Consider the following 22,344-nt stretch of genomic DNA (forward strand, 5'->3'; position numbering starts at 1 on the left):
TTATTTTTTATGGACCATTGTTTCTTTCTCTGAATTTTGTCATGGCATTTAACATTGGTATTTTTTTTTTAAGTATGTAATTTTCCATATAGTCTCACCTGTTTTCTGTGATAGGACTTGGGTATCGAGTTGTTGAATGTACTACATCGAGTAATTTTGACCCGAGAATCACCTTCCATTCAGCTGGCTTCTCTTGAAGTGGTAAGGCAGATTATCTGTGCAGCTCAAGAACATGTGAAGGAGAAAAGACGAAGTGCAGAAGGTGAATGTTCCTATAATGCCAAATTAATCACACGGCATCATTATTTTTTTAAGTATTGCTTATGTGTCTATGTCGTTCTGAGAATCTATTGTGTATGGTACAAATCTCTAGGTATGGCTTCAAATCCTCTCATGCACCTCGACGTGTTAGCTTGGATGTTGTCAGTAGCTAAACTACTATTCCTTGGGAAAATTAGAATTTTAACAGCCCTGGAAGGAAAAAAAATTCTTTATACTGATTGAGTACCTACTTTTAAGTGTTTACCAATGTACATGGAAAGAACTACTGACAATTCTTTAATAACTTAAGTTTTGCAAAGTGATTAAATTGTTCATTTACAAGTCAAATTTGGTATTGGTGAGTTTATCACTTAAGATTACATTTGACTACCTATAACAGAAAATCCAATATAACAGTAGATTTAAAACACGAGGACTTATTCTCTCATCTAAAAGAAGTCCAGAAGTTGGCAGTCCTGGCCTGAGATGGCAGCTTCTTAAAGACATCAGGGACCTCAGTTCCTATCTTTCTGCCCAGCCACTACCAATATTAAGGTGGTAAGGTCAGTGCTGGAGCTCTAGCTATCAGGTTCACACCTTAACAGCAAGGAGTTAACCAGACAATATTTTAAGGCTGAGAAGGTCACCGAGGATTTCTTTTGATCCATTGCAATAAGAAGTCCACATAAAGACAACTACTTTTACCTCCGTAACTTTCTCTTTCATTCTTTAAGACCCAAGACTTCACCCATTTAAATGTGTTACCTACAACAGAAATGAACTAAACTGCCATCTACCAGAAGCAAAACAAACCTGAAGCATTTATTCAACATTGTTCTTTTTGTCTTTTAGTTGATGATGGGGCTGCTGAAAAGGAAACCTTGCCAGAATTTGGAGAGGGAAAGGACACAGGAGGACTTGTGCCTGGGAAATCTTTGGTCTTTGCAACACTGGAATTGTGTGTATGCATTCTAGTTAGACAGCTCCCAGAGCTAAATCCTAAATTGACAGGTAGCCCAGGAGTAAAAGCTACAAAGCCACAGATGCTGTCAGAAGATGGAAGTAGGTTGGTTTCCGCTGCATTAGTTATCCTCTCTGAACTTCCTGCAGTGTGCTCTCCTGAAGGTATGTTGTGGTGTTTGATTTGCTTTACTTGACCTGGAAGGAGAGAAATGGTTTTGATAGATAATGGAGGTAATGGTTGCTTATCTTTTCCTCATTACACAAATGCTGACCCCCAAAGCTTTGCATATGGTCTTTAATCCTCTAAGGTTAACATTACAATATTCCAGTAATCTGTTTTACTAAAAGGGTGAAAGTAAATACAGAGACAGCATGTACTCTACATAGATAGTCTCTTCCATGGTTGAGAATATTGTAAACCCATCGATGGCAATTACTAGCTCTTGGGCATTTTTTTGGTATACAGTATCTAATGGACTTTCCCTGCCTCAGTGACAACAGAAGCTTCTCATCATATCCAGTTCGGTTTTGAATCAAGTCCATGCTTTTAATATAGTGTTTAAGGCTCTCAGAGTACAACTGCCTCCTGATTCCTTCTGTGTGGACCTTAAACCCAGGAGGCTTCATGCATATCCCTGTTCTGTACTATTGTCGATGGTGTTACTTGATCCGAAATGACCCCACCCCTTCTCTCCTTTGTAAAATTTTGCCTTCCTTTCAAGTTCAGCTCCAGCCCTACCTCATCTGTGAAGGCTTCCCTAAAAACTCTGGCTCATATTGAGTTTTGTTTTTCTTTTTTGTTTGTTTGTTTGTTTTGTGTGTGTGTGTGTGTGTGTGTAGCTTCCATATGTAGATATGTAGTTTTTATGTGTCATATAGAGGTATATGTAATTGATTATCATAGAAAGAGAAGGTAAATATATATACAGACATATGTCTTGTTTCCAGTGAAATTTTGTATCCTCTAGTACATAATAGGGACTCAGTATTTAATAGATACTTCTTAATTGGTAAGCATATTTCTCCTTAAATGTGTCTTGACCAACTTACATTCTGTCCTATTTTTAACATGACTTTAAGCTTCAGTTTGACTTTTAAACCTGTATTCCTTGTTCTCACACACTGTCTTATACCAATAGTAGCAGAAAAAGTGACTAGCAGAGGATTGGGGGCAAAAATATACGATATGAGTTTTATTGATAGCCTCTGGGAAAATTGATTGACTATTTTAGCTTTAGTCTCTTCTCTTTCACTTTAAACAAAGTGACTTTTTAACTACTTAGTGGCCATGGAAACTTTTAATATTTTGTACTGAGTGATTCACTACAAATTGCTTCAAAAGGGTTTAATATAAAATCCAAATGGATAGTGATAGTGGTTGCACAACATTGTGAATGTACTTAATGCCACTGAATTATTAAAAATGATTAAAATGGTAAATTTTTTGTTCCATATATTTTACCACACTAAAAAGTAAAAATAAATTCAATGTTTGTCAACTACCAAATAAAACAAAATAACACAGCAATGGATAATGGTACTGTAATATACTTTAAATAACATCTCCAATTATAACCAAAATTTAATCCACCCTTTAAAATCTTAAAGTTATTTAAATTATCTTAACAGTTATAATCCCTAATGGAGAATAATCTTAAAAGCTAGAAATCTTTGACATTATCTAACTCATTTGGTGATTTTTCTCTGAGGAACTGTATATAGACTGAAATAGTGTTTTTTAAAAACATTACAGGAAGCATCTCAATCCTCCCTACTATACTGTACCTCACAATTGGAGTCCTCAGAGAAACTGCTGTGAAGTTACCTGGGGGCCAGCTATCTTCAACAGTTGCAGCTTCCCTGCAGGCTCTGAAAGGAATATTATCTTCTCCCATGGCCCGAGCAGAAAAGAGCCATACTGCTTGGACTGACCTTCTCCGTAGTGCTTTAACAACAGTTCTTGACTGTTGGGATCCAGGTAATTTAGGCTCTTTGGAAGCAGTTGTTCAGTTTGTTTTAAAAAGCAAGAGGGACAGTTTTTTGAGAATTAGCTATTTACTTGATCATGTTTGGCAGTCTCACCTAAAGGAGACCACAGTTCACTACATACTTGTTTAGAGGGTATGTATCGTAGACAGAAAATATCTATGGTCTCATTTTAGTATCTTTTTTTTTTTTTTTTGCGGTACACGGGCCTCTCACTGTTGTGGCCTCTCCCGTTGCGGAGCACAGGCTCCGGACGCGCAGGCCCAGCAGCCATGGCTCACGGACCCAGCTGCCCCGCAGCATGTGGGATCTTCTGAGACCGGGGCACGAACCCGTGTCCCCTGCATCGGCAGGCGGACTCTCAACCACTGCGCCACCAGGGAAGCCCCCTCATTTTAGTATCTTTAACGTTAATGCAATTAAATGACTGGCAGCCTGTATGTTGACAGTGAGAGACCTTCAAATATAATAGTATGTTAATTTTAAAATACAGTATCATCCATGTCTAGCTGACAGAACTTTTTTAATATGCACAATGTACTGAAAACTGCATAAGGTATACATTATAAATATAATACAGGACTGATCTGTCCCTCCAGGACCTACTAGCTAAGTGACTAGACAAGTTATCCAACTTCTCTGAGCCTTAGTTTTCTCATTAACAAAATAAGGAGATTGTGTTGCAGGAGACTGTTAGTGCAATAACATAACATGCGAAAAGCATCTCGCTTTTTACCTGGCATATATCTATAAATGATAGCTAGTATTATGTTCAATATCCATTAAACTTAGTTTTTCCCTTTGTTATTGTTGAGTAGGTCTTATTTTCAATATTATGTCATGGTAATTGTAAAAAGTGTTTAGACATATTATAAATTATCTCCTTTTAAAAAAAATATTTATTTGGCTGCATCAGGTCTTAGTTGTGGCACACGGGATCTTTTGTTGCGGTGTGTGGGTTTCCCTCTAATTGTGGTGCACAGGCTCCAGAGCACATGGACTCAGTAGCTGCAGCGTGCAGGGCTGTCTAGTCGTGGCTCACGGGCTCTATAGCGCACAGGCTTAGTTGCCCCGCGGCATGTGGGATCTTAGTTCCCCGACCAGGGATCGAACCCACATCCCCTGCATGGGAGGTGGATTCTTAACCACTGGACCACCAGGGAAGTCCCTATCCCTGCCTTCTTTGTTCTGTTTATCAGTGTCACAATTCACCATATTCTGTTTTGTATGGTAAAAAGGTTTCAGTTGAATTCAACATTTATTGACCACGTATGTGCCCAAAGTTGGGAGTCTAGGGGAGGCTAGTGCCATAAGGTATGATTAATACCATAGGAGCTCCTTGAAGGCAACAGTAATGTCTTATTTATCACTGCCTTTCTAGTATTAAAAAAAGGAGATAGGGACTTCCCTGGTGGTCCAGTGGTTAAGACTTCGCTTTCCAGTGCAGGGGGTATGGGTTGGATCCCTAGTCAGGAAGCTAAGATCCCACATGACTCGTGGCCAAAAAACCAAAACATAATACAGAAGCAATATTGTAACAAATTCAATAAAGACTTTAAAATTGGTCCACATCAAAAAAAAACTTAAAAAAAAAGACCAACTGGCAAAATAGAGTAGTCAGCTCTGTTTGAGTGAATCAGGCAGAGTGTCACAGTAGGGTTCTCTGGAAGCTCATGCTGAGATGGAGTTTGGGGAGCAAGAGGCTTATTAAGGAACAACGCCTGTGAAGGGAATGGGGAAAGCAATCTTGGGCTAAAGAAGCCAAGCTGCAGTACCAGCATCCAGCAAAGCTCAGCATGCCTGCTGGGCGGCTCTGAATATTGCCTGTCAGTGCCTCCCATAGGACAACAGTGTCTACACTCCCTCAGATGTGGCTTCCCCCTGAAGACTGTGATCTCAGTCAAGCAAACTCGGGGGTTGAGGCCAACCCTGAGGAGCCAACAGCTGACTGCATGCCTCACAGCTGGGCAGCACCTGCCCTCACGAAGGGGAGCTCAGTGCTACACCTCTGTAGCTACCACAAGAGTCTTCTCAAAACAGTCAGTTTCTTAAAGGATTAGAAAGCATTCTCCATTCTCCACATGGACATCATAGAAAAGGATTCTCATGCAACATTTTGATCTAAGACCAGCAGACCTAAATAGCATGGTACATTTGGGGACGGCAAGTAGAGCAACGAGAGAATGTGGGTTTGAGGGGAAAGAGTGAGAGGGTGGTGAACGGTGATTAGTAGAGATGGAAGTTGGATGGTAAGTGGGGCCAGATGATGGAAGGTTTGGCATGATTGGTAATTTGGGCTGCCTTCAATAGGCATGTGTTCTTAAAACTGGAGTAAAGTGATGGGATTTGCATTTCTAAAGACTCACTCTGGCAGCAGTATAGAGAAAAAAGCAAGACTGTTGGAGACAAGGTAGTAGCAGTAAGGATAACAAGGAATGAAATAATGAAAACTAAAATGTTTAGCAAGTATGAACAGAATTTACTGATAGTTTGGTTTAGGAGTTGAAAGGGGTAAGGTGAGTTGGGTGTTCATGGTGCCCTTAACAGAAATACCAAAGTGAGGGTTTTCAGGGGAAGACAGTGAGTTTATTTTGAAATGCCTACAGGATAATCAAGTGGAATGAAATATGAAGCGGTCTGGGCTTCAAGAAAGTCTGGCTAGAGATGGTTTTAGACTGCATGCGTTTGGGAGTTGTCAGTGGGATGGTTGAAATCACCTAACTTGGGTTTATGCAACAAGATGGGAGGAGATTCCGAATATAATGCAGAAACAGAAGCCAAAGAAAAGAGAGTTTTAATGACTCGAGAGTGATCAGCAGTGTAAAATACACTGTGGAGATCACGCTCACAGTGTTGAGGTACAAGAGAGGAGTAAGGATCAAGTACAGGCTCCTCTCGACAGGGAGACGAGAAAGCTGAAGGAAGATACAAGGTCAAGGAATTTTATTTTATTTTTTAGATGAGGCTCTAGTATGAGTTCATGCTTATGGGGAAAAAAAAGGTGGAAATGGGGTTGGAGTTGGAACTATTAGGGAGGGAAGCGGCATCCCTTTTCTAGGCAGAAAGGAAAAAAATTCACAGCACATTTAGAAGGATGAATCTGCCAGTGTGAGGGAGGAAAGGAGGTAAGGATGGAAAGTTAATAGGCGTAAGTTGTTAGGTTGAGTTATGATGAGCTTGCCTCTTTCATCACACACACACACACACACACACACACACACACACACACACACACACACACACACACACACACACACACACACACACACACACACACACACACACACACACACACACACACACACACACACACGGTTTTCTGTTGTCTGTCAGAGAATGAGGTTAGGACACTGAGGATTTGGACTAGCTACTGAGAAGAATTAAGGAAGGAGCTGATAGGGAAAACATTTGCTACATAACAAATTGCTCCAAAACTTAGTAACTTCAAACAACAAACATTTGTTACCTGACAGTTTTTGAGGGTCAGGAATTGGGGAGCAGCATAGCTGGGTGGTTCTGTCTTGGGGTCTCTCTTGAGGTTACTGTTAAGATGTTGGCCGGGGTCACAGCTAAAGACCCCATTTCCAAGGGGACTCGCTCATGGCTGTTGGTAAGAGGCCTCAGTCTCTCACTGGCTGTTAGTTAGCAGGAGGCCTCAGTTCCTTACCACATAGGCCTCTCCATGGGGCTTAATGCTAAGCGAACCTTGCATCTATTGTAGGTAAAAGAGAATGGGTATAATGGAATTTGGGCAGGGCTGGGAGAATAAGGGAATTTTAGAAGAAATGGGAAGAGGAACCCAGGAGAACTTTATCTTACGGAGAATAAAAAGACATTTTTACTAAACAGACTAGCTATTATAGTTTCAAGTTGCTATAAATGACTAAGAATAACTTGGCTGTATGTGAAGCACTATGGCATCATGGTTAACAGTATGCTTTCTGGAATCAAACTGAATGCCTTACTAACTGTGTGATTTGGGCAAATGACTGAATTTCCGTTCCTCAATTTCTCATCCATAAAATGGGGGAAATAAGTGTACCTACCTCACGATGCTAATGAGGATTAAATATAAAGTGCTTATAATAATACTGTCATAATTTAAATGTTAACCATGCACCTATTTTACCTTAAAATTATTCAAATTATTTTTACAAAATAAATCCTACCCATCCATAGTATTTTGCGTTCATTGCTGCTGTGTCTCAGGTGTCAGCTCAAACACTAATTTCCTAAACCTTTCTCTGACTGCCCAATGTAGCAACTCCTGGGTTGCTTTCTGTTATCTCTTAATATATTTTTTATGTTCATAGACCTTGTGACTAGCTGAAATCCTTTATTTACATCTTGGTATATTCTGTATCTTCTCTGTAAATTGTATTCTCAGTGCCAGAAAGAGTGCTGGCACATAGAAAATGTTTCTTAAGTATTTGATGAGTGAATGTTACCAAACCTTCTACAGATAGATGTAATTCTTTTCATAAGTAGTAATCCATTCTTACACAATTTAATGAGTTGAATTTGCCACACCTTTTCCTTTTCAAATAACATTGATTTTCCACAAGAGGTTCATTAAAATTATTTAATGAGAGTATGACTTTGGGAAATGAAGTAAATTACATCCAGTAGAAAATTCCTTTAAATGATTGTGGCACACACAGATATTTTCAAATTTTTCTGTACTGTTAAGAAATGGTATATGTAGCAAACAAAGTGCCAAGTTATTTTCGCTTGACACGTGTATGATCAAAATATGAATACTTTAAACTTAACAAAGAAAAAACAACTGTCCAAGCATTTCTGTATTTCTCCACAATAAAAATAATAATATAACAGCTAATTTATATTGAGCATTATGTGCAACATGCTATTCTGAATGCTTTGCGAGGATTAACTCATTTAATCCTCATAACCTTATAAATTTAAGTACTGTTACTTTCATTTTACAGATGAGAAAACTGAAGATGGGGTTAAATATCCAAGGTCACATAACTAGTTAATGCATATTCCTAGTAAATGTATATAAGTATTTACTGATGTCTTTACTTATGCAGACTGTAATTTCTTTGGTAATTCTTGACTCTAGAATTACTTAAAATGCATATTTTAAAGCTACAGCATTTGCCAGGATTCTTAGTCAGTCAGTCCATATTACTGTCTGTAATCCTTAGGTACACAAAAGAAATTACTACCAAACTAGAGACAGCTTCACAGCTGTATATAACAGTAAATATGACAGTGTTGGGATCTGTTTCTCATAGATTATTTCTTTTTAGTAGCTGGAACACACCAAGAACTTGATGAAGTCAGTCTGCTTACTGCTATCACAGTATTTACTCTGTCTACCAGTCCAGAAGTAACTACGATCCCATGCCTTCAGAAGCGCTGTATTGAGAAATTTAAGGCTACTCTTGCGATAAAAGATCCTATGGTAAGTGTGTTTAGAAGACAGATGTTTGTAATAGGAACATGTTTAGGCTTTTGCAAAACTTTTCCTTATGATTTTGTTAATTCCAACAGAAAGTACCAGACTGAAATTTATTTTTAGGTTTGGATTAATTCATGTTCTTGGGTTGACAAAGTCAACCTGACTTTGTCAGGTTTTTGGCCCTGAGGATGGAATGTAGTTAGTTGGAGAAAGATAAAGAAAATGTTTTTTAAAAAATTAAAAAACAAAAAAACCCTAAATTTGAAATAGGGGCATCTTAAAATTGATATATCCCTAGAACTTCAGTGGATTTCCTTTCAAAAAAAAAGGGAAGGAAGACTCTAGCATGTGCCTTCAGTATATGACTATAAAATAATGGGACCTATTTCAAAAGCAGCATATACAAATTAATCCCATTCCTTTCTGGCCCTTTTATTTGCTAAATTAATTTCCTATGCTGTTATGTGGTACAAAATAAGTTTGTAGCACATGATCACAAATAGACTCCTAAAACTTAGTAACCAGATTTTCTCTCAGAAAAAAAATAATCATTCAAATGAATAAAGGATGGTTTCTATATTTGCTGTATAGTCATCTCCTTTTGTTCTCCTGTCCTATCTGTTTCCTCTAGCCTAACAGGAGCTTTATGTAGCAGTCTCAAAGTGGTGCCTCCAGTATGTGATGACACATAGTTAATATGGTCCAGACATGGTTCCTTAAAACCTTCATAGCATCAAATATATGTGATTTTCATCTAAAACATTTTCCAAAATATTTTTCAAGTTCGTGTGTTTGATTTTTTACATTATAGAGAGACAAACGAGGGGGAAAATGGGAACTAGTCAAAAGAAGAAAAATTAACCACTTTATTCCCACTCCAAGCTGTCACAACCACTGTTACATGCAAGTTTGAATACCTGTTAGTGCTTGGACTTCCAAAATTAAAGATAAATTAGAAATAAAATAAATTTAAGTGTGGGAGGGGAGGCTTTAAATTTTTTTCATTTACATTTTTTAATTTACTTTAAAAATTTACATTAAAACTTACATTTTAATATAAATGTAAATTTATATTTACAGTTTATACTATTTTTGTCTTTCTTCTGATTAGGTACAAATCAAGACCTATCAGCTCCTACTTTCCATTTTTCAATATCCGAATCCAGCTATTTCCTACCCGTACATTTACTCTTTAGTATCCTCTATCGTGGAAAAACTGCAGGAAATAGACAAAAGAAAACCTGAAGACACTACTGAGCTTCAGATCTTTCAAGAAGGCATAAAGGTCTTGGAAGCACTGGTAGCCATTGCTGAGGAACAGCATCGTAAGTGCTAGCACTAAATGCATACTAAATCAGAATCTGTCCAAAATCAGAAATTTAATGTTATTTAAACTGTAAAACATCCCATTAGTCACTTAGCATTATATTTTCACACTCGTGGAAAGGCAGGTGTTGATGTTAATCAATCAACAGTATTGATACTGTTTTGTATTAATTTGGGAGAAGAGATGGGAAGAACTGCCTCCCTTCAAGTGGGGGAAATATGTCCAGATCAAGTGTATAAGAAACATTTACATCCCTGAACCTGGGGCTTACATCATTTGTTTACTTTCCAGGCTCTCAGCTGGTGGCCTGTCTTCTGCCCATCCTCATTTCCTTCCTTTTGGATGAGAATGCTCTGGGATCAGCAACTTCCATAATGAGAAATCTACATGACTTTGCTTTGCAAAATCTCATGCAGATTGGGCCTCAGTATTCATCAGTTTTTAAAAGTGTAATGGCTTCCTCTCCAGCCTTGAAAGCCCGCCTTGAAGCTGCTATAAAGGGCAATCAAGAAAGTGTCAAACTCAAGATACCAACATCTAAACATACTAAGAACTCTGGAAAGAATTCAAGCATCCAATTAAAGACCAACTTCCTCTGATGTTTTTTTTGAATAGTAAGCACCTTAACACAATACTTGATCATTTCTTTCACTTTGGGGGCAAAAGTGGCATTTTAGACACAAGTGCACTTGGAGGCTGTTTGTTTTAACTTAAATTGCTTTGAAAAGTCACAGCGAACTTAACATTTTTTGTGGGTTTCTTTTTTTCTTTCTTTCATATAATAAAATCACAGAGCTCTGTCAGAATTCTTGCCGGGAATTTCAATTAAAGTGCTAAAGAACTAAACTTAGAAAACCAACCACTGCTTTAAAAACAAAATTTATTTCTTCTAATAGTCCATACACACATAGTACTATGACATATATAAATCTGACTCTAATATAAATTATCTGCATTTATATTGTATCTCGATTGCCAGTTTAAAATTCGGCCTTATTCAATAATTGTATTAGACTTTCTTGGATTTCTCAAACAACGTAAATGATTGGCAAGCTATTTAGGAAACTTGGTTTAGAATTATCTAAAATATGTAATAGTACAAATTAATTAATGCCCTACAGTGTGACTTAAGGTTTGGTGTCTATAAATATCATGGCTTTTTACCATCTATTGGTTTTATTTGTATTGAGTTCAGAAAATTGAAATTTTAGTCATTTTAAATAGAATAGGGCATTTCCACTTCAATTTCTCACATGGATTTTCTTTTACCTCTGTTCCTAATAATTTTCATCATTTTCATTTATGGCAAACATTCATACCAATGAGTTTAATATAGATTCATATCTATATTTAAATTAACTATGGGTTTATATAAATGTCAAATTTAGTACAACAAATTTAGATCCTCAATGAATACAAGTATGTTTTTTTTAACATGAAACATATTTTAATATAGAAAAAATCTAATGATAAAGTCATATTGGTTGAAGGATAATTTTTAATTATTGATGGTCACTGACTCTCCTTCCACTTCAGTGTTATACTGTGTGAATCAAGCACTGTGTCAGAACAAAGAATTTCCCTGTTAAAAATTAAAACCCGAAGTGAGAGGGGCATGTTCAGAATGGAGAGACACTTGGGGTCAAGAGAAAGCAATGTGATGGTACTCTATTTTATTATGTTTGTATATAAATACACTTGTAAATCGTTCAGAATGAAAGCATTTGACAAATTCTAACACTACAATCAGTTTTTCTAATTTACATAAATAAAGCTAATTTTCTTTATCATTCTTGTATTTGAAATTATTTTACTCACAAAAGATGACTGGTTAGTCTCACAGAGTGCAGAAAATCATTTCTGTGGAGCAAATAATATTTTCTCTGAAACTTAGCCTGTTTTCTGAGGGGAGCCCTTTCTTTGGAACATTCTTTGCAATGGTTTGCATTCTTTGTCTTTCTAATTATCTCTATGAATTTGACTGTATACTCATTATTGTTTCCTTCACCTGAATGCCCTTCTCTCCCTTGTTCTATCTGGCTGACTCCCAGTCCTTTTAGGCCTGGTTTAAATGTCACTTCCCCTTGATAACTCCTTAACGCTTCTTACCCTCCTCTCAAACCAAGCAAATGTAACTGCTTCTTCATCTGTGTTCCTGCAGTACTTTATATATTATTCTATGCACTGAACATCACAGTGCGTTTTAATACCCCCTTTTAGACTGTGTCTTAAAGGGAGAAATTTTGTCTTCTGTAACTGCCTGTGTGGCATCAACTAGACACTTAAAAAACTGTTGAACTGTACTGGTGTAAGATGAATTTGAGCTGAGAAATTTATTCCTTTGCCAAGACAAATGCTGGACTGGGATATTCTCAGGATATAGTTTTTTTTATTTTTTTGTTTCTTTTGTATTGTTTTTTATTTCATTTAGTTTGTTCTTAAACATTAAGATTTCTGTTCCTCATTTAGTGACCTGGTATCCTGAATTGTCTGGATTTAAAGGTGCTATATGAATATCAATAGTTGTGAAAAAATATGTCCAGTGTCATGGAATTAGGAACTTTGAGTTGGGCACAATTCTATAGGCTTTTTTTAATGTATCATCTTGTTTAATACAATATTGAATTAGTAAAGATACCCTTACTGATACAGAAATTAAGGCTTAACGGCTGAGACTTGAACCCACCTTTCTGATCCCAGGTTCCAAGCTAGAGACAGAAAAGGTCCGTTGGTGGTCCTGATTCTATCAAGGTAAAGCTTTTCTCTTCTTTCACTGTTCCACATTCCTTCCAGAGCTTTCTTCACTCCTAGTTGAAGATATTTTCATTTAATATTTCTCCAGATTGCCACCAAAAGTTTTCTGGCTAATACAACAGGAAAAAGTGGGAAAAATTTGTGACGTCTACAATTTCAATGGGAATAATGATTACATGATTAGTTGTTGATATAAGTTCTGATTTGTTTAAAGGTGAATAGTTAAGACTGAAAAACACATCAAAAATTCTTTACATCTGTTTTATTTTAACAAGTCTCCAGTTGTTATAAAGCAGTTGCACGTTAACTTGGTAATTCTTTACAAATTTAATGTGTTGATGAGCAACCTGGATGAAACAAAGTGGTATATATAATGTTTGCTTGAGCTTTATGTTTTTCTAAGGGAAGAAATACAGCCCAAACTACTAGTTGAGTCTCATTTTATTTAACCCACTATTTAAAAGCTTATCATGGAAAGACTTATAAAGTAACATCAGAAAGACCAGATTTCTATAAATAGAGCATCCGAAGCAAAATTTCTACTTCTATAAATCAAACTTCACTGCCCACCTAAAAAGAACATTAAGGCACTTTAAAAGATACAAATAAGTGCTATAAAAGAGATACAAGGATAGTGCTATGGGAACCCAGGGAAGAAAACTGACGCTTCTGAGATGGACTTCCTGGAAGGAATGTCATATGGTACAGGCTTAGAGAATAATACATACTTGACGGAATAAATGTATAACCTAAGAGTCTTTTGTAACATTAATTTTGAAGAGAAGAATTCGCTTTGTCTTTTTATTACAATATTAGTTTACATTTTGAGGGAAGAAATTTCAACCCTCAAGCTAATAAACTATGATAATGTTAATACAAAACCAACAATATATGAAATAAAGGCTATACTACCCAAAAACTATAGTTAAAATGTTGAATCATTTCTGGCCGTTTAATGATTATGCTAACAGTCCTAAAGCTTCAGTAGTCTGCCTATATGTATCTTTCAGAGTCCTGTTAACATAATTGTAGAATCAAGGTAATTACATATATTCCATTTTCTCCATCAATTGAATGTACTTTCCTCTTTACAAATAACTTGTTAACCCTTGCAAGACCTCAATTTATCAGAAATATGGTTATTCAACTGCTGGCTGACAGTTTAATGAACTGTGCCTATCTTGACTTTTCTGTTTATCAATCTACTTAGCTGATGCCTCGGCTTTTAGCTTTGAGGAAATGGGAAATTTTGTGTTGTGATGTAGAGCTGGAATGTATCCAGTACAGACCACAAATACAATCCCAGGTTCTGTAAATTCAAAGGAGCTAGCTTCCTTTAATTGCCTTTCTGTTTGCTCAGGACTCCTGGCTGTTCTACTTAGGACATTATAAAATGATTCCACTGACTACTTGGAGAAAATTCTAATTACTTAATAGGCATTCTTAGCACATATCCACATATCGTTCTCTGACAAAATATTTCAGAAAATACTTATTTTTTTAAAGGATTCTATTAAGAAAATTTAAGAGGTCATTGCTACCAATGAAAAACTAATGTTGACAATGTTTTGCTTAATGGGATCAAAATTTAATACTTTTCTCTGAAAAAAATCTAGATGCAAAAAAACTGTAGACACACTATACACACACACACACACACACACACACACACACGCATATACACACACCTATCAGCAGTAGTGGACTGCTTTATAACATAAAACATTCCAAGAAAGAACAAAACAAGTGAGATATTTTTTAAAGCAATTTAAAGTATGCCAGTGACACAGCAAAAGCAGTTTTGTTAGTGTTGTTATTGGGCTAGTACAAGTGTCCTCAGAAAAAAAAAACCAGAACATTCATATGCAACCAAAACTGATGCTCTCTGGTGAACAACGAGCCTATAAGTCCCAATATTTCTCTGTTACTTGTTTCTAATCTTAACAAAGCTTTGGGCCTTGCAGTTTGCAATCAAATGCTGGAAGAGTGCTCACTGCTCCCTGAATTGCCAGGGTGACTTGTTTTCTCCTACCTTTTCCTCCCTAGTAGTGTCAGGTACTAGAAACACATCATCTAGGCCTTCATTTAAACACAAAAGCTTCGTAAAAACAGATTTGCTAAATTATGGAAATGCTTTTGTTTCAGCAGTCAACACACTCTTTTGAGTCAATACCAGATGAGAAATGGTTAGAACATGTACTTCCTATTCCCCAGTCAGCTGTATTGTGACTCTGCCATTTGCTATAGTTTTCATTGCAAATGCTTTCTCTTTTCAGTAATAATGTGACCATTCTGAGTTCTCAATTTTGTATAAAAATTTTTGTAGAATTTTCTACAATATGAAAATGTTCCTTTAGTTGTTTGATTTATATGCTTAACATAGTACTGGAACTTCCAGAAATCACCTACTGTCTGTCTCTGGGCAAACATATGCCTAAACCATTTATCTTACATATGACACCTAAAGCACAAGTGGCTTTATCTTTGAAGTCCAAAGATAAACTGGACTTCATCAAAATTAAGAACTTTTGTGCTTCAAAGGACACCATCAAGAAAGTGAAAAGATGGGACTTCCCTGATGGTCCAGTGGGTAAGACTCTGTTCCCAATGCAGGGGGCCTGGGTTCGATCCCTGGTCGGGGAACTAGATCCTGCATGCATGCCACAACTAAGAAGTCTGCATGCTGCAGTGAAGATCCTGCATGCCGCAACTAAAACCCGATGCAGCCAAAATAAATAAATATTAAAACAACAACATTATTAGAAAGTGAAAAGACAACCCACAGAATGGGAGAAAAAAATTTGCAAATCATAGCTAAATATATATATATAGAGAGAGAATATCCAGCATATGTAAAGAACTCTCAAAACTCAACAATGAAAAGACAACTCAATTTTAAAATGGGCAGAGTTAAAACAGACATTTCTCCAAAGAAGACATACAAATGGCTAATACACACATGAAAAGATGCTCAGTATCCTCATTCATGAGGGAAATGCAAAACCACAATGAGATACCACCTCACTTGATCACTAGGATGGCTGTGATCAAAAAGACAGTAACAAGTGTTGAGGAGGACGTGTAGAAATTAGAACTTTCTTATACTGCTGCTGAGAATTTGGTGCAGTTGCTTTGGAAACAGTCTGACAGTTTCTCAAAAAATTAAACATAATTAACAATATGATCCAGCAATTCCACTCCTAGGTATGAAAGAATTAAAAAGTCATGCAAAAACTTGTACATGAATATTCACAGCAGAATTATTGATAATAGCCAAAAAGTGGGAACAACCCAGGTGTCCATCAACTCATGAATATATAAACAAAGTTGGTATATCCATTCAATGGAATATTATTCAGCCATAAAAGGAATGAAGTACTGATACATGATACAATGGAGATTAACCTTAAAGACAGTATGCTAAGTGAAATAAGCTAGACATAAAATGCCTCTTGTTATATGGTTCCATTTTATGAAATGTCCATTGATATGAAATATTTATGAATAGGCAAATCCATATAAACAAAGTAAATTACTGGTTGTCAGGAGCTGAGGAAGATTGGAGGGGAAGGTGACTGCTAATGGGTATGGGGTTTCTTTTTGGAATGTGGAAGAGGTTCTGGAATTAGTGGTGTTGGTTGCATAACCATGTGAATATAGTAAAAACCACAGAAAAGAACACTTTAAAAGGATGAATTCTGTGGTATGTGAATTTGTTATGGGTTGAATTATGTCTCCCAAATAGATGTCTTAAGCCCTAGTACCTCAGAATGTGACCTTATTTGAAAATAGGGTCATTACAAATGTAAATAGTTACAGTGAAGTCATATTGGAGTAGGGTGGGACCTTAATCCAATTTGACTAGTGTCCTTGTAAGAAGAGGAGAATGCCATTGGAAGGAGACACACAGACACAGAGGGAAGACAGACATGTGAAGATGGCGGCAGAGACTGAAATTATGCTGCCACAGCCCAGAAATGCCTTGGCCTACCAGAAGCTGGGGGAGCAAGACCCTCCCCTAGAGGCTTTGGAGGGAACATGACCTGTCAACACCTTGATTTGGGGTTTTAGCTTTCAGAACTATGAGAGAATAAGTTTCTGCTGTTTAAAACGAGATTGTGGTACTTTGTAATGGCAGCCCTAGAGAACTCACACCGATTTATATCTGAAGTTTTAAAAAAGGAGTTAGTGGGCTTCCCTGGTGGGGCAGTGGTTTTAATAACAAAATTAAAAATAAAAAAATTCAACAATGGGGACATATAAAAGTATAAAATAAATGTCCATGAGTCTATCCTAATATAAATTATTGAATAAATAAATGGTGGAAAATAGACAAATCTCCCATGTAGAAGAATTCCAAATAATTTTATGTGAAACCTAACTCCCCACCCCTCAAGGGGTTGCGCATAGTAATTTCCTTTCAAAAAAAGGGGGAGGACTTCCCTGGTGGTGCGGTGGTTAAGAATCCGCCTGCCAGTGCAGGAGACACAGGTTCGAGTCCTGGTCCAGGAAGATCCCACGTGCCGCAGAGCAACTAAGCCCGTGTGCCACAACTACTGAGCCCACGTGCCACAACTACTGAAGCCCACATGCCTCGAGCCCATGCTCTGCGACAAGAGAAGCCACTGCAATGAGAAGCCCGTGCACCACAAATACTGAGCCCGCGCACCTAGAGCCCGTGCTCCGCAACAAGAGAAGCCACGGCAATGAGAAGCCTGCGCACTGCAACGAAGACCCCATCCAAAACCATCAAGGTCATCAAAAACAAGGAAAGTCTGAAAAACTATCACAACCAAGGAGGGCCTAAGGAGACAAAAATGTATCATATTCTGGATGGGATCCTGCAACAGAAATGGGACGTTAGGTAAAAACTAAGGCTGTCTGAATACAGTATGAACTTTAGTTAATAATAAAGCATCGATATTGGTTCACTAGTTGAAAGGTACCATATTAACGTAATATGTTAATAACAGGCAAAACCGAGTGTTTAGGTCTATGGCAACTCTGCACTACCTTCACAACTTTTCTGTAAATCTAAAACTATTCTAGGGCTTCCCCAATCCACCCACCAATTCTGGGGACACGGGTTCAAACTCTGGTCCGGGAAGATCCCACATGCCGCGGGGCAGCTAAGCCCGTGTGCCACAACTACTAAGCCTGTGCTCTAGAGCCCGTTAGCCACAACTACTGAGCCCACGCGCCAAAACTACTGAAGCCCGCGTGCCTAGAGCCCGGGCTCTGCAACAAGAGAAGCCACTTCAATGAGAAGCCTGTACACCGCAACGAAAAGCAGCCCCCGCTCGCTGCAACTAGAGAAAACCCACATGCAGCAACAAAGACCCAAGGCAGCCAAAAATAAAATAAGTAAATTTTAAAAAAATAAAAACTATTCTAAATTGTAAAGTTTATTTTAAAAGAAAAAGAAAATCAGATTCAGAATGTCTGGGGTATGGCCCAATAATTTGCATTTTTAAACAACGCTTGTTTTGCATCTTGCTTCTGATGGGTGGTCACAAGTCCATTTTTGGAGCAGCACTACCCTAACTAAGGTCAGCTCCCACTGTGGCTTTCAGCCTAAAGCAGAATGGCTGTGAGGTCACTTGACCTCTGCCTGTAGTAAATTTGCTGATTAACACTACAATAAGTATTTACAAAGTAGGTCAGCTATGCCTCTGTTCACCTGTGTTTTTAGAAGAAGAAAAGGTAACTCTGTCTCTGGTCACCAGCAGGAAAAGGTGTGGTGGAATAGAAAAGTAGTTATCTGGCTTCCATTTTGAGAGTTAACACCCATCCTAATGGGTGTCAAAACACCTTAGTCACTTCCATTTTGTCTATGCTGCTCCCTTTCCATGTGCCACTTCCTTGAGTTCCATCCCAGATAAAAGAATTCAAGTGCCTAGCACTACCCCACAAAATGAATTGCTGAAGATGGCCACAATAAATAATGTTCCTGGACCCTTGTTTCCAACAGTCATTTCTCTAGACTTAATCATCAGCCAGTCACATTCCTAATGCTTTTTCTGTTCCCTCATACACATACCACCAGTTCCTCTTGCAGGTGAGAAGACTATAGCATTGAATGGGATACAGCAGTGTTTAGATAAGAGATCATAAAGATCTAGGTTTAACAGACTAATGATCCCTAGTAAATTATGCTACTTCATTGAAAACTCAGTATCCAGGGGAGAAAACTGGTAAGAAAAACAGGGCAGATCTCAGACCTAGAAGGACAAATACTGCTGGGAGTTAGGTTCTTTCGAAGTCCTTGGAAAACATATAACCATGAACATCAGTGATATAATTTTCATTACATAGTCATTACCACACTCTTTGAGGACAGGGAAATAATGTACCCTTCTCTTTGGTGTTTATACCCCATATTGTATTTCTACGTGTCCCCTGCTGCAGTGTTGCTCAGCCAACCTGTACACATAGGTCTCTCCATCTTTGCACAATCCTTCTGTTTTCTTTCTTTCTTTCTTTCATTTATTTATTTTTGGCTGCGTTGGGTCTTTGTTGCTGCACGTGGGCTTTCTCTAGTTGCAGTGAGCGGGGGCTGCTCTTCATTGTGGTGCACGGGCTTCTCGTTGCGGTGGCTTCTCTTTGTTGTAGAGCACGGGCTCTAGGCACACGGGCTTCAGTAGTTGTGCCTCTCAGGCTGTAGAGCGCAGGCTCAGTAGTTGTGGCGCATGGGTTTAGCTGCCCTGCGGCATGTGGGATCTTCCTGGACCAGGGCTGCATTGGCAGGCGGATTCTTAACCACTGCACCACCAGGGAAGCCCAATCCTTCTGTTTTCTTAACCACTTCTATTATTGTTCATTACATTTACCTCCCCTTCATTAACTCTATTCTGTTCAGAGTCCAGAAGTAGAGACCACTGACTAATGATGACCTTGAGTGAGATCACTGCTAATTAGAAATGATCATATCTGTGAAAAGCACTTCCCTTGAACTCATAAAACAACCACAGTAGAATCTTAAGTACCTATAGTGTGCAATGCACTATGCGCATATAAGGAAGTACCAGTATAGAAAGAGCACTGAACTCTTAGCACCAATGGATCTGGATTCTAATTTTGTTCGTGTGGGCAGGTCAGCCTCCTGGCCTCAGTTTCTTCTCTGCTAAATAGTTGAGCATAGTGTGACCAACTATCCCTATTTGTCTAGAATTCCCAGGCTCAGCACTGAAAGTTCTGTGTCCCAGGAAACTCAGTACCAGGTGAGCCAGGATGGTTAGTTCCCCTCTTGGACAGGCTATCTGAGACCCTTTCTGGTTCTGACAGTTCTGGGTCAAAGCCTCAGGTGCTTCTCAAGGCATGTTGTCTATGACCTTTTGAGAGTGTGGACTGAGTCACAGAGAGACAGGGTAGTGGCTATATGCAAAGAACTCGTTAGGCTTCCTGCCTCCTGAGCTGTGACTCACGGGGGATGCTGCAGGGCATCATTCCTAACGTCTCAGGGAAGCAGATCAGCTGAGAATGGTACACTCAGGCAAGAGACATTCTTAGGTTTCTCAGTGGGAAAGAAATTCAAAAACAACGGATTAATGAGCGGAATTTGTAGCAAATGTTGAGGCTGCCAGCATTTTTGCAAGTGAGCCAATGACCTTTTAAGTTATATCTACAACTGACTAGCTTCTTGGCCACCATCCCAATGAAGGTTCCTTTCCCAGTTTAAACTACATTCAAAACTGGCTTGGCAGCAAGGCTTTTAGCATCCTCAGATATAGACTTACTCCAGCAGGAGAGCATATGAAACCAACTTTCTAATAAAAGCTTAAAAAACATTTTTTTAACACAAAAAACAAACCAAAAAAACCCAACAGCAACAGAGCGAGTGACTGCCACTGCTAATGTCGACAACTGAATCTGTTGTCCTATTTTCATGAGTTTCAAGAAAAGGATCCTAGGGTCTTCCCTGGTGGTTCAGTGGTTAAGACTCTGTACTTCCACTGCAGGGGGCACGGGTCTGATCCCTGGTCGGGGAACTAAGAATCCGCATGCCAGGTGGCACGGCCAAAAAAAAAAAACAGCAACAAAACAAGGATCTTAGCTTAACTTGAATCGATAGGGAAGACAGCTGAACTCTAGGTCTTGAGTGGATTTACCACACTGCAAAGGACTACAGAGGTTGACCCTGAGTTGACTCTGAAAAGAGATGCAGCTTGCTGTAGATTTATATTTAATTTAAAAGCAAATTTCATAATCACCTTTCTCATTTTTCTGTGTGCCTCATTTCATTTTGTCTTTATGTTTAAGATTAACACCTATTTCAATCTCACCTTCTAGAATTATGGCCTAATTTCCTTCTCAGTCATTCTTCTTAAACAGCTGGACCCAAAACACAAGCCCCAAATACTTATTGAGTGGTGATAGGATGAACGTACATGGAGAAAGTCAAAAGAGCTAGATTAATACAAGCTATTTAAGGAACTTAGAAACAAATCAAGGAACTTCTCTAACTCAACAAATTAAGATAGCAGTTATGTAAAGTCTCTTACCCACCCTTGGCCAATCAAAAATACAGTAAAATGAAGTTAAACTGGTTTAAGAAGTATGTGCCAAATAGTAGTATTTCCCCCAACCAAATTTACTTCTCTCCCCTTTCTGTTAGCTCTACTTTAGTAGAATCTAAGGCTATTAACAAAGGAAACTTTTAGCCACAAGTTCATGAGTTAATTATCTGGAGACTAATCATGACTCAAATGAGAATTCCTGTTTACACATACCCACAACAGCAGTAAAGGGATCTAATAGCATGAATAGCTACAGGAGATATTTTTGGTGATAAGAGGTCAACATGCGAGAGACTGGCTAAATAAGAAGGCTCTAGGCATGTGACTTTAAATTCTTTCAGTTGAAGAGTATCTATTATATGTTACTTAATAGACTGTGAGGAAATTAAAAGATATGTGCTGGTTTGCTTTGTCCACCCTGGCAGGTGGCCAAAGTTTTCATAATTGGCAAGACTGGGCCACCTGCCCTGTCCCCTGGCCTTTGGGTTTGTTAACCTCTCATCTATGGAGCTGAGGAGAGCTTTTAACTTCTTTAAATCCTACCTGGGAAGGAATTTCTTTTGAATTTTTGAATTTTATTTTATTTCTTTATACAGCAGGTTCTTATTACTTATCCATTTTATACATATTAGTGTATATATGTCAATCCCAATCTCCCAATTCATCACACCACCATCCCCCACCCGCCGCTTCCCCTGCTTGGCGTCCATACGTTTGTTGTCTACATCTGTGTCTCAATTTCTGCCCTGCAAACCAGTTCACCTGTACCATTTTTCTAGGCTCCACATATACGCATTAATATATGATATTTGTTTTTCTCTTTCTGACTTACTTCACTCTGTATGACAGTCTCTAGATTCATCCACATCTCTACAAATGACCCAATTTCATTCCTTTTTATGGCTGAGTAATATTCCATTGTATATATGTACCACATCTTCTTTATCCATTCCACTGCTGATGGACATTTAGGTTGCTTCCATGTCCTGGCTATTGTAAATAGTGCTGCTATGAACATTGGGGTGTGTGCATTTTTTGAATTACTGTTTTCTCTGGGTATATGCCCGGTAGTGGGATTGCTGGGTCATATGGTAGTTCTATTTTTAGAT

At 38.1% G+C, this 22,344-nt stretch overlaps 1 protein-coding gene and 1 long non-coding RNA gene across 9 annotated transcripts in view; one reads left to right on the top strand and one right to left on the bottom strand.

Annotated features, from left to right (window-relative positions):
• HEATR5A (HEAT repeat containing 5A) overlaps positions 1-11,752 on the top strand; it is a 112,442-nt gene extending 100,690 nt beyond the window's left edge. The window contains exons 31-36 of the mRNA XM_060144100.1: positions 115-262; positions 1,114-1,386; positions 2,978-3,202; positions 8,487-8,641; positions 9,750-9,963; positions 10,257-11,752. Of these exons, the coding sequence (XP_060000083.1) occupies positions 115-262; positions 1,114-1,386; positions 2,978-3,202; positions 8,487-8,641; positions 9,750-9,963; positions 10,257-10,564 (1,323 nt within the window). The 3' untranslated portion in view covers positions 10,565-11,752. The remainder of the gene's footprint in view (positions 1-114; positions 263-1,113; positions 1,387-2,977; positions 3,203-8,486; positions 8,642-9,749; positions 9,964-10,256) is intronic.
• Positions 1-22,344, bottom strand: part of LOC132517253 (uncharacterized) — a 74,821-nt gene that overhangs the window by 14,062 nt on the left and 38,415 nt on the right. For 4 of the 8 annotated variants that reach the window (XR_009539654.1, XR_009539652.1, XR_009539651.1 and 1 more), the window contains exons 3-4: positions 12,652-12,772; positions 99-1,419 (exon numbers count right to left, since the gene is read on the bottom strand). This is a non-coding gene — a long non-coding RNA (uncharacterized LOC132517253). Of the gene's footprint in view, positions 1-98; positions 1,420-12,651; positions 12,830-21,001; positions 21,109-22,344 lie in introns of those variants that run through there. The other 4 variants (XR_009539653.1, XR_009539655.1, XR_009539650.1 and 1 more) reach the window with 4 other exon arrangements.

This window comes from Lagenorhynchus albirostris, chromosome 1 (genome assembly GCF_949774975.1).
Source record: "Lagenorhynchus albirostris chromosome 1, mLagAlb1.1, whole genome shotgun sequence".
Classification (NCBI taxonomy): domain Eukaryota; kingdom Metazoa; phylum Chordata; class Mammalia; order Artiodactyla; family Delphinidae; genus Lagenorhynchus; species Lagenorhynchus albirostris.